The 12,564-nt window shown below is 38.1% G+C and overlaps 1 protein-coding gene across 2 annotated transcripts in view; it reads right to left on the reverse strand.

Annotated features, from left to right (window-relative positions):
• NELL2 (neural EGFL like 2) overlaps window positions 1-12,564 on the reverse strand; it is a 347,194-nt gene that overhangs the window by 20,713 nt on the left and 313,917 nt on the right. For both annotated transcript variants that reach the window (XM_089674010.1, XM_089674009.1), the window contains 3 exons: window positions 12,181-12,321; window positions 994-1,187; window positions 711-887 (listed from right to left, as the gene is read on the reverse strand). In XM_089674010.1, the coding sequence (XP_089530136.1) occupies window positions 711-887; window positions 994-1,187; window positions 12,181-12,321 (512 nt within the window). The remainder of the gene's footprint in view (window positions 1-710; window positions 888-993; window positions 1,188-12,180; window positions 12,322-12,564) is intronic.

A 12,564-nucleotide genomic window follows, 5' to 3' on the forward strand; every position in this document is an offset into this window, starting at 1 on the left:
CCATGGCAACATCTAATATTTGTGTAGTATTATTGTTCTAATTGTTGTGACTATTGTTGTGACTTAGATGACGTTCAGAGCACATTTTATGCCCAATTCATGCAAAACTCCACGTAATCCCAAGGGGTTCACATACTTTTTCTTGCAACTGTATAGCGGGACTGCGGTGACCATCCTGACACTGGGGGGAACTGACTTGGTGTCACTGACATCCCCAGTGACACCAATACAGTGAACACTGTACTAATGATACCGGGCAGAAAGGGGTTAAGATAAGGGTTGATCAAAGGGTTAACTGTGTGCAGGGTGTGTTTTACTAGGGGGCCGTGTGCTTCACTGTAATCACACTGCTCTGTATTGCTGTGCTGTGCACAGCCATCCACAACAGTGTGCCTGAGCTGACAGGGAGGAGGACTGTTAATAAACAAAACAGTCTTCCTCCCTGTTGGAGATCTCTGTAAATCAGGCACCGGCGAGTAATTACTGGCCGGGACCCGGTGATTGACTGCCACAGGCGCAAATGGCAGCACGGTTAGGGCGCTCACGCGCGTCCCTACCCGGAAATACAAAATAACATATATGTGGTTTTGTGCACCTGTGCCACCCTGTAACAGTATTTCTGTTATAGGGCGGACAGGAAGTGGTTAAGTGAAACAGTTTATGTTGCCAGATTAGTGCAATATTATTGGTATTTATAAAAGGATACTTACCAAACATCTGCACTGCTGACAGTTTTGTACCCAGGTTTCTCCACTTTTATAGGTAATATCTCCATTTTGATGCAGGCACTGACTGCTGAGCCGTGGGTCACACTCAGGACAGCAAAACAAGTCAACAGTTGGATTTTCACAGTCACAAACCATGCGACGACACATTACCAATCCAACCTGTTGAAAAGTGTACAGCATTATTTATTTAATTATAGATATAAAAATACAATCTGTCATCACTATGTTGTAGAATTTGGTGTTCTCTTGAAAACGAAAAACTAACCTGGCATGAACACACTGAGCAGCGATCGTTATCCAACACCCAGATTTGTCCATTGTGCTTAATTTTGCCTTCATGTATACAGTCACCAGAACAATTTTTTCCATGTGGACAGCGGCAGTCATACCCACCATCCAAATTAAAGCAAACAGTGTCATTATTACAGCTGTGTCTTCCTGTTAAACATTCATCAATATCTGTAGAAAATATGAGAAACAAATCATATTTCACTAGGTCAAAAGCTAGATCGAAAGCTAAAACTGAAAAAAAAGTACCGTCCATACAAAAATTATAGTTGCAATTATTTATAGTCAGATAAACTTTTTCAAACAACATTTAATTTCCAGAATTCCAAGTTAAAGTAACCCACCAATGTTCTTACAGCAGAACTTTTGAGTGCATCAATATTGTGCATGGCACCTTCGTTAATCCCCGTAATAATAATTACTTACAAATGTAACTGAAACCATTGTAAAACTAGTCTTGAGCACGTAACATTGGGTTTCTTCTTCCAAACAAATTTAGTGCAGTCATGTTGCCGATGTACTGTGTAATAATTTCACATACAATTTATGTCCGTAGCATTGACTTTAGTCCCTGTCCATGGTACTGACAACCAACAAAGAAGTACCTTCCATCCCATTGACACATCTGAATTTTTGATTTGGAGTGGTGCATTTATGATGTGTACTGAGCTTCACATGCACTACCAAGCATTCTACTACTAAAACTATCCAAGTTTCACTAATTCTTAACGAAAACCCGTCACTAGGGACATATGGGAACTGTTACTGCTGATTGTTTTCTTTGATCTCTTTTATTCTTTTGGTCTCTTGTTCTCTGTCAAACAAAACTGCCATTTATTTTACACCCCCTTCCCCCTTGATTTAATATGGACTTTATTATTCTTCTTCTGAATGGGTAAGTGATAAAACTGCTAAATATATCTGCCCCCCGACCCTTTCGATTTTATTCCACATGTTCTAAATCTTATTTTCTGTATCACTCTCTTCACCTTCATGGTATTACATATATAAATGGCAGTTGTCAACATAAGTGTGCTTTTCATGCAACAGCATATTGCATCTGACCATTTATTTTATATACTTACTGTACCACATTTTTATATATTTTTTTATATGAACATATACATATTCATAACATGCTACTTGCTTGGCTGCCATGCTGTTTTCATAGTCTTGATATATTCTGAGTCCGTGACATGGAACAAGTACACAGATTAGGAATTTACACTTGACTCAAAGAAATGGAATGGCAGACAGGCAAATGGCATTTTTAGAAGGAGGTCGGACATGGGAACCTGTGTATTTCTTTAGGTTCGGGTTTTCTCTAAAGCCAGTGGTAGCACCATAGGTTACACAGAAAATGTGCAAGACTTGCAAGCTTGCGCTGAATGAAAACACTTGGAGAGGTTAAACCAATCAATATAAAACATCTTCACATTTACATAAGGGAAAGCCAGTAAATCTATTTAATTGAATATTTGCACTTCACAGTAAATTCTGTGAGTTTGACATTTGATTACAGAAGTCAGCACAAAATTTACAACAGCAGATAAATGAATCCGTTGTCACGTGACTTTGCAATTCTACCATTGCAGATTACTATAATCCAATAAATAAACAGTAACATCATGAATATAATAGGTTGACATAACATTTTACTGCCAAAATATGATATTTTGTGTAAAACAGGGTATTGAATACAAAATAGAGAACCTATTTAAAAGACTTGTTCAGTCTTGCTGCATGAGATCCTGATACTACTTTTTTCCTGAACATTATATTAATACTTCTAGCATCACCATAATATTTTAGAACCTCTCCTACACATTTCACAAATAGCTAAGACATAGTGGTTAATGTAATAAAGGAGTAGAACATATTCATTTTGCAATGGGAACTTTCACTTAGCTTAATGAATGTGGTGAAGCTGTGTGAACAGGATTTTCCTTGCAAATGACTGGATGATTACAGTCAGCAAAGCTTCACTAAGCTGACTGAAAATTCAGCTTGATATGTGAAAATTCACTAAGCTTAGTGAATGAGGTAAAGTTGTGCTGACTTTATTCATCCAATCATATGCAAGTAAAAATCCTCTTATTAATTTTAATCAGGAGCCCCTATTAACAACACATCTGAATAAACACATTGGGTGGAGCTAGATGTGTTGATGTCCCCACACACGTTTGCACTTGCCAACCGGGTCCAGGAGGTTTTTCCTGAATAGCACTTTATTCACATACTACATGACTGGTTTAACCTTTTTAATAAATGGTTTTAATTGGGTTTACACTATTGCGAGGGTCCTTGTTCTCTTTTCTTTACATACATTTATTATCAGGCAGATTTCTATAGAAACCGGTAAAGCCCTGTATTCAAAAAAAAAAAAAAAATATATATATATATATATGTATATATACATACACTGCATGTTGAAATGCATTTTTATAACAAAATATATGAAAAATATTTTTAAAAACATATGTTAAAATTACTTTTTTATATTTAAAAAAAATCTGAATATATTTTAAAAAATATTTTTTTTTAAATATTTTTTTAAATAATCTGTAGATTTTTTTAACATATATTTTTACATATATTTGTAATTGAATTCCAAAAATGTAGATTTGTAATTTTAAAAACATACAGTATATTTGCAATGTAGTATTAAAAATATTTTTCATATATTTTGTGATAAAAACGCATTTCAACATGCAGTGTGTGTGTGTGTGTGTGTGTGTATATATATATAGATTATGGCCAAATTTGTAGCATTCCAAATATATGGTAATATATTTGGGAAGAATATTTTTAAAATATATTTCAAATATATTTTTCTTCCATGTGGGCACCCACGCTGTTTATATCCACACAGCCATTGGGGTTCATTACCTTCTGGTAAGCACTCCTGGCACTGAGGTGGTGAGAATTACACTGGGAGGATTTCCATCATAGGAAGACTATTTTGGATTGGGACTTATTTACTGGGGTTTTCACTGGATTGTTTATTTGTTCGATGTATGGCACTTTTTGGTTCATACAAGTTTATGTGACTATGGAGCAACTTTGGACACTGTTGTAAACTTTCAGATTGCAGTGTGTATTATATATCAAAATAATATTGTGAAGGAATTATTGCAGTACTTACATTATTAGAAAGAAGATGTCCATGGGACGTTTGTTGAGTTATGCCATAGAATGAATACCACATTATATAAAAATATCACATCTTTATTACTTATAAAGGTTAAAAACAAGGTGCAAAATACATATACACATGCAATAGGAAGATAAAACATGTAAACATTGGTGTCTGTTACACATGAAGACAAGATTTTTTACAACAATCAAGTGCTAATAATAAGTTCGACGCATTTCGTGAAACAATGTTCACTTCTTCAGGATGTGATAAAATCCAGATCCATATACACTGTTAAAAACGCTCTAGAGTATCACAGTGTCACAGTGTGAGGTCAGGTTCAGAGACCAGTATCTATAGCAGCAGACCAACAAACAGGAGAGGTAAACAAGCAGGTCGCCCTGGGAAATTAGGCAAGATCACCTGAGGTGCGGGGTCTAAGCCCTAACCGGTATTCACCAGAGCTCCTGATGGTGGAGATGGATTTTGCTGCATGTTAGTACCAGATCACAGTTCTCAGGATTGCCCCACCAGGAAGTGAGCAAGCCAGAATCCAGTAACTGATATGGCAGGTAGGGATCTAGCAGAAGCATAGTCAGTAATCAAGCCAAGGGTCCGTAACAAGCAGTAGCAGGTTAAGATGAAGCAAAATCGTAGTCAAGGAACAAGCGAAAGGTCGATAGCGAAGGTATGGATGGCAGTAGGAGAGACAAAAGTGAGATACTGGCTGGAGAAGGCACAATAATCTGGCAACCAGGAAGTGCAGAGACATGGCTTAAATCAGGAAGTTCATGGGAGGAGCAAAGAGTTCAAGGTTCAGCAGAAAACAAGGCAGGATCGTCCAATAGATCAGGCAGAGTGTTGTCCAGCATCCCAGGTAGCTCAGTGAGAAGAGTTACTGCCAGACACAGTAGAGGTCCCAAGGTTCAAGTCCAGGCCCTACAGGAACCAAAACGTTCACCAAATGGCAGGTGCAACCAAGGGCAATTTCAGGCATGTCCTGGCCAGGAGCTGAAGGTAGAGTGGGCAGAGGCAGACAAGAAGGCTCGCAGAGGCAGACAAGAAGGCTCACAGAGACGAGGCCAGCATGTAGATGGGAATATATTAGAACCTGTCACAAACAGCCATAAGAGAAGGGACAACCACGTGATAAACAGTACATCCCAAGAAAAGACAGCCGATAACCAGCCAGTCTGACAGGGCACGGTGAGTACATTGTTTATGCTGATAACACTGTTCAACAGGTAAAAAGTTTTGGGCATAAAATTAGCTAATCTTACATAATTTTGGGGTGCTGAAAACGAAAATGACCCTAAAAAATGTTGATTGGCTCTAGTTTCCATGATATATTCACCCATATAATGACGTAAGCCATTCAAAATTATGATGCAACTTCAGCTGCATATTGCGCAATTGATACTGGTGACCAATAGAAAATTGCATGTATACTGAGATGATGCAATATTAGCCTTTAATTGCATCACTTCACTGCATAAAAGCTGCAGTATCTGTAGCTGATTGTAGTTCGACAGCGTCTTTACATTTCGTTTTATGCTTATATAGGCTACTCAGTAATGCCTCGAACTTGTGTGAATAAAGCAGATAATTTCTGCTATATCTGCGGTGAAATAACTTTTTTATCTCACAAAAAAGGAGGATAACAGGAATGATTAAGAAAGCCTACAACTTGTATTTTGGCTGCAAGATAGGAGACCAGGACAAGAAGTGGGCACCACATATATGCTGCAATTCTTGTGGGACGGCACTGGAGCAATGGTTGAATGGAAAAAAGGCATCTATGCCTTTCGCTGTGCCAATGATTTGGAGAGAGCCAACAGATCATGTTAGTAATTGTTACTTTTGTATGGTGCCTCCAACAAAAGGGCTAAATAAGAAGAAAAAGTTATCTGTGCACTATCCAAATATTCCATCGGCAATACGTCAAGACTACAACAGTGGAATCTCCTAGCAAGTGATGTTCGTACTTCTTTCTACATTCATCGTCAGAAAGATCTGATCCCATTCTTCGTCCAGGAAGGTGATATTGCTGTATGTAACAATGTTCATGGTTTAATCTCAGCCATCGGCGTATGCTATGATCCCGATGAGTGGAGGCTGTTCATTGATGCTTCAAAGGCGAGTCTTAAAGCTGTTTTGCTCCATAATGGCAATCAGCTGCCGTCAGTTCCAGTTGCTTACGCAGTTTCAATGAAAGAAACGTATGAAAACTTGAAAAAGCTTTTAAGGTGCATCAATTATGATGAACATCAATGGTCGATTTGTGGTGACCTGAAGGTGATTGCTATCCTACTTGGACTTCAAGGTGGATATACTAAGTACTGCTGCTTCCTCTGTGAGTGGGACAGTCGTGCGAGAGAAATGCACTATGCCAAAAGAGACTGGCCATTACGCCAGTCATTGCAGCCTGGAGAAAAAAATGTTAACTATCCAGCACTTGTAGACAGCAATAAGATCTTATTACCTCCATTACACATCAAGTTGGGATTAATGAAAAACTTTGTTAAGGCAATGGACAAGAATAAAGCAGGTTTCAAGTACCTGATTAGCAAATTTCCAGCACTTAGTGCTGCAAAAATAAATGAAGGAGTCTTTGTTGGGCCACAGATTCGTAAACTTTTTCATGATGATGAGTTTCTTTCTCTGTTGCGTGGAAAGGAAAAGGCTGCCTGGACAGCATTTGTATCAGTGACATCAAATTTTCTTGGAAACAATAAAACACCAGACTACAAGAAAGTGGTAGAAAAACTCATCCAGACTTACAGAAATCTGGGTTGCAACATGTCTCTAAAAATTCATTTTCTACATTCGCATCTGGATTTTTTTCCACCAAACTGTGGAGCAGTGAGTGATGAACACGGAGAGCGCTTCCATCAAGACATTGCAGCTATGGAAAGAAGATATCAAGGTAAATGGAGCCCTTCAATGCTTGCTGACTATTGCTGGACAGTTGTAAGAGATAGCCCTTTCCTCGAATACAAGAGAAAAGCCAAGAGAAGCAAAACCGACACAAACTGAAGACAAAACTAGTGAGAATCCTAAGTATTAAAATGATTCAACTTAGCTTATGGCTATAATTTTTCTTGGTAATCCTATGCAATATATTATGCCATTTAGGCTTTGTTATGTAGTCAATATCACTTGCTTTATATTTGTGGAAAGACATCTATCTATATAATTATTGTGCATTATGTAGTCATTACGCCTATAGTAGAAAACTTTCCGTTTATAAAAACTAGAGCCAATTGACAAATTTCATTGTTATATTTGAACTCAGAATGTGAAATTCATTAAGAAATGGATCCTTTTGTTTCCAAGACTGGCAAAAAATAAAAATTTGTTGAACAGTGTAATCAGGGTGGTGATCATCAGTACCTGAATTTTCATTCCAGCCCCATCAGTGCAGCTTATCAGTGCCCATCAGTGTAGCCTCATAAGTTCCCATCAATGAAGAAGAAAAATTACTTACTTGCAAAATTGTATAACAGAAACCAAAAGAACGCTGTATTTGTGTGAAAAAATGATAAAGTTCATATGGGTACATATGACCACATAATTGTCAAAGTGTGACAGCGCTGAAAGCTGAAAATTGGCCTGTGCAGAAAGGGGGTTAAAGTGTCCAGTATTGAAGTGGCTAAACAGAGGATGTGCACTTCACAGACACAAGGAAAAACTATCAACCTCATTCATTAGAATGTTTGTGTTCAACTCTCATTCTTAAGTCAGTAACCCAAAGCAACCAATAAGATGGCATCTTCAGAGATGTCAACTTGACAGAGAATAATTTCTAGGGTGAAAAGGAAGTGATTAATGAAACAGCAAACCTGAGTATTGCTATATTGTTTAAGGGTTGTGGCTTAACATGTACAGAAAAAAGGGACTCGACACCGTAAGAGAAAAACCCTACGTCGCGCAGGAAGTTTACGTTGTTCACTGCTCTTGGGAAAAAAGAGCAGATGCCAAAAAATCAGTCCAGGGATGCAACAGAAGTATTACCATGTGATGTCCACACAGACATAAGAACAACTGTATACTGAGAACTACACTCAGCACACAAACAAGAGCAGTGCTACTGTGCAGCATCCATGAATATAGAATAAACACAGATATTGCGAATGTCACCTAAGAGAAATGGCACCGTGCGCAGCATTCATGCATATAGAATAAAAACAAATGCAAAGAATTACACCCAGCATTTTGAAGACATGAAGGGGTACTGTGTGATTTTACATAAGAAGAATAAAAACAAAGGATCATTTGTAGCATGTATAAAAAAAATAGTACTGCATAATATTCACATGCAAATGTTATGAAAAGTAACCAACAGCAAAAAACTGTACACATTTACAGTATTTTTCACATTTATTTTGAACATATTCTGACTGACATATTCTCACTTTGCAACTGCTAATTAAGGGGAGTGGTTAATTGTTCACAGGTACTATATAGAGCACACAGTTGAGTTTGCCACATTTTACTAGTTGGAAGCAGAAGAGTGGGAAATTTGAGTGGAGAGTAAAAAACAGTTTTGCTATTGACTGTTGGTGTTGCTTGTGTTTGCAGTTGTTTTATTTTCTTCTTTGGGGTCTTTGCTAGTAGCTTTTTAAAACATCTTTTCTAACACTTTTTAAATAGAATTGTTTTTCTTTCCTTTCTTTAGTCTGCTAATTAAGGGGAGCGGTTCATTGTTCACAGGCTCTCTAGGTACTATATAACTTTCTGTTGAACTCACTCTGAGTTTGCTCACCTTTTGCTTGCTGGAACTTTGACAAAGTGGAGTCAAAAACTAGAGTTTACAACAGGAGTCTTTTACATGTAAGTAACATCTGAAATTTCCTGTTAGTAATATTAATATTGTAACTGAGAAAATGAGTGCTACTAGAGTTGAAGGTTTTATGCAGTGCACAGTGTGCCGCATGTATACAACAATGGAGCAACAGCTCCAGGATGGATACCGCTGTGACAGATGTGAGCGGGTTGCCCTTCTGGAATCTCACATTAGAGATCTGCAGGAGCAAGTTGCAACACTGGGCAGCACTGACAGCCTTGAAAGGGGTCTTTTGGTCACTGAGCAGGTGGTTAATGGGGTTGATGTGGAGGGTGGAGGGATAAGTCAGGATTATCAGGTAGGAAAATGGGTTGCTGTAGTCAGAGGGAGTGGTAGGGGCTCACAGAAAAGGAAGGCCAGCCCTGGGTTTGAGCACAAACAGATTTGCCAAGATGAGTGAAAATGTGGGGGTGGCAAGCTCAGATTTCACTGCTATAACTATCAGCCAGGAAAGCAGCCCATCTAGTAAAGGTGGTGAGGGAAGCGCAGGAAGGCTTTAAAAGTTGGTGGTAAAAGGTAATTCTATAATCAGAAGGACTGATAGAATAATTTGTCACCAGGATCGCCTCAACCAAATGGTTTGCTGTCTCCCTGATGCCAGGATTCGGCCTGTGTTGGACAGAGTTGATAAATTACTGGGAAAGACTGGGCATGACCCAGCTGCCTTGGTCCATGTTGAAACCATTGACAGAATACATGGAAGGTGGAGGCTGTTTAAGAATTAGTTTAAAGAACTAGGCTGCAAGTTGAAGGGAAGGACCTCACCGGTGATATCCTCTGAAATATTACCAGTGTCATGTGAAACACAGGAAAGACACAGGGAGATCAGAGAACTGAATGCATGGCTAAAGACTTGGTGTAAGAGGGATGAATTTGGGTTTCTAGAGCACTGGGCTGACTTTTCATTGGGGTATAACCCATATGCTAAAGATGGTTTGCACCTAAATGGAATGGGGTCTGCTGTGCTGGAGAGAGGCTTATGGGAAATCTGGAGGAGTATTTAAACTATGATTGAGGAGGGAGGGATAATTAGATTATAACAGGGCAGACAGGCTAGACAGGGGTTAGTCCCTATTGGTGGGTGGAATGCGGAAAGATGGGAGGAGGGCTATTGCAGGTGATAAGAAGGTTCCCATGTTACAAACAACCATTGGAAATGGTACTCTTTGTACTAAAATAAACAAATATGTAAAATGTGTATGCAAAATGTGACCGTAAATTAAAGTGTTTGTTGACCAATGCCAAAAGTCTGCCAATCAATATTGGTATTGCTGAATCTTGGCTTAATTTTTCACATGACTGAGATATTAACATTTCTGGCTATGCTCTCTTTTGGAGAGACAGAGTAAAACGAAAAGGTGGTGGTGTCTGTCTCTATGGGAGAAGTGATCTCAAAGCAAGTGTGAAAGAGTTGATGAGGCTGAAGCATTATGGATGGAACAGCACATTAGTATGTGTACTACAAAGGTAATCATTGGAGTTTGTAAAAAAAAAAAACCTGGATTCTTTCCTAAATGCACATAATATAACTGGACACTATCATTTATAGGTAAAGTTGATCCAGGGAATATCCACTTGCCTCTTGGGGGGGTCAGAAAGGATGTTTTTTTTCCCTGCTGGAGTAAATTGGATCATTCTTTGCTAGGTTTTATTTCGGATCAACTGAGGGTATGAGACTGTATAATTTTTTTTATTATTATTTTCCTTTTTATTGGTTGAAGTAGATGGACTTGTGTCTTTTCACAACCAGACTAATTATATATGTAGGGAAGAGGGCTAGTCCAGGTTTCTGCTGAAGAAGAGGCATCATGAAATATTTGCATATCATAGTTGGGGATAGGGTGAGATGGGTAAAAAAAAAAAAAAAAGCAGGGGTGACTCTCTGGAGTTTAAGGTCAGTTGACATGGCTGCATCTTTTACTGAACTGACTTCACAGGAGTTAATTCTGATTGTTTTCGGTTACAGCACTAGAACTAGCATTTAGAAAAGGAACTCTTTATTAAACAGCCTTGTAGAAATGTAAACCCCAAAAACCACATAAAAAAATAGGGTCTGTTTTTAAATGTAGTTAATTTACAATAGATACAATTTGCTTTGTACTATTAAATGCCATAGATAGGTAATAGAATAAGGCAGGGATTTCGGTTGCCTGGCAACTCGCATACTGTAGGCTGTAAAGCGGTACCTAGGGCTGCTGGTTATAAATCGCATCTTATGCTGACAAAGATAGATCCATACTGAATTTATGTATTAGACACAGGTTGTTTAATTCAGTAAAGTAGTGTAAAGGGAAATTTTAATATGCCAAGTACAGTAACCTTTAGCAACTTTTCTGTCTACTTTAGTCTTCTCAGCTAAGAGCCAATTTAGGATTGATTACTATAGGTCATAGAACTTTGCATATTACAGCTGCCCTTTGCACTGCTCTACTGAAAAAGCCCATTGAGATGTACTATAAAGGAATGAAATTGTATAGTAAAAGGTACAGCTGATGTTAGCCACAGCAATTACTACAGCTTTCATTTTTTTTTAACAATTTAAAAAAAAAAAAAAAAGACAGCTGTGACTTTTAATTAATGTAGCTGCATATGGATCACACTGGATACAGCAATTTTGCTTGTGCATTATAATCTACATTATGCGGGAAACCACATCCTAGATGGCAAGCTGTCTTCACTTTCTTTTGTATGTGAATTTATTTATTTCAGAATCCTGCTACATAGTTCCTGACTTTAGAAGATAGTATTGCATTTAGCTAGATGCCAGTTGTAATTCATTTTATATTCTTGGAGGCCTATTCATCACCAGAAAATATAATTTGTACTTCAGATAGAAACACTCCACAGTGCTACTCAGCCTTTATTTATGTCAGTTTGCAGAGTGCAGAAACATTCCCTGGGCTGAAATAATGCATTTTTTTCTCTAATCCGATTTCTCTCTCCCCTATATGAAAAGAACACCATGGACTAATGTACAGCTAAAACTATGCAGTATATCTGGATTTTACTTTTAGAGTTACAGAACAGTCTGACTGTAAACATAAATACATTTCTGGTTCTTTTTATTATGCTGCGTATATATGAAAGCATTCAACACAGAGGAAAAATGTGCTATTTATGTATTTATGCCTTTAACATTATCCCAAGTAAACCCTTGATGCACTTGGATTGCGAGTACTGACCTTCACATGACTCTCCACCCAAGGAGAACATCCCATTGTCATGGTAGCCATCTCTGCATTCACAGTGGTACCAGCCTGGTAGGTTAATGCAGTTAGCACGGCTGTCACACTGAACAAATCCTTCAGCGCATTCATCAATGTCTAATAAACACAAGCACAAAAAAATAAAACTGAAAAAGCGTTTGCAGCACAAACATACCATTCTAGATCATACATCTTTGTGTCATTAGCTACAAGTGAGTAATACGTTCTTAGCTTTAACACGTCGACCACCTCTGTGCCATAGTTAAAGTGAAATTCCAGGCTATAACTATCTAATCTTAAATCTGATCCCAGCCTCTTTATAACTCGTATTCTCACACCCTGTAGAAGGAAGATGCTTAT

The sequence above is a fragment of the Staurois parvus genome, unplaced genomic scaffold, assembly GCF_062004578.1.
Source record: "Staurois parvus isolate SC_StPar_1 unplaced genomic scaffold, SC_StPar_1.0 ptg000147l, whole genome shotgun sequence".
NCBI classification, from domain to species: domain Eukaryota; kingdom Metazoa; phylum Chordata; class Amphibia; order Anura; family Ranidae; genus Staurois; species Staurois parvus.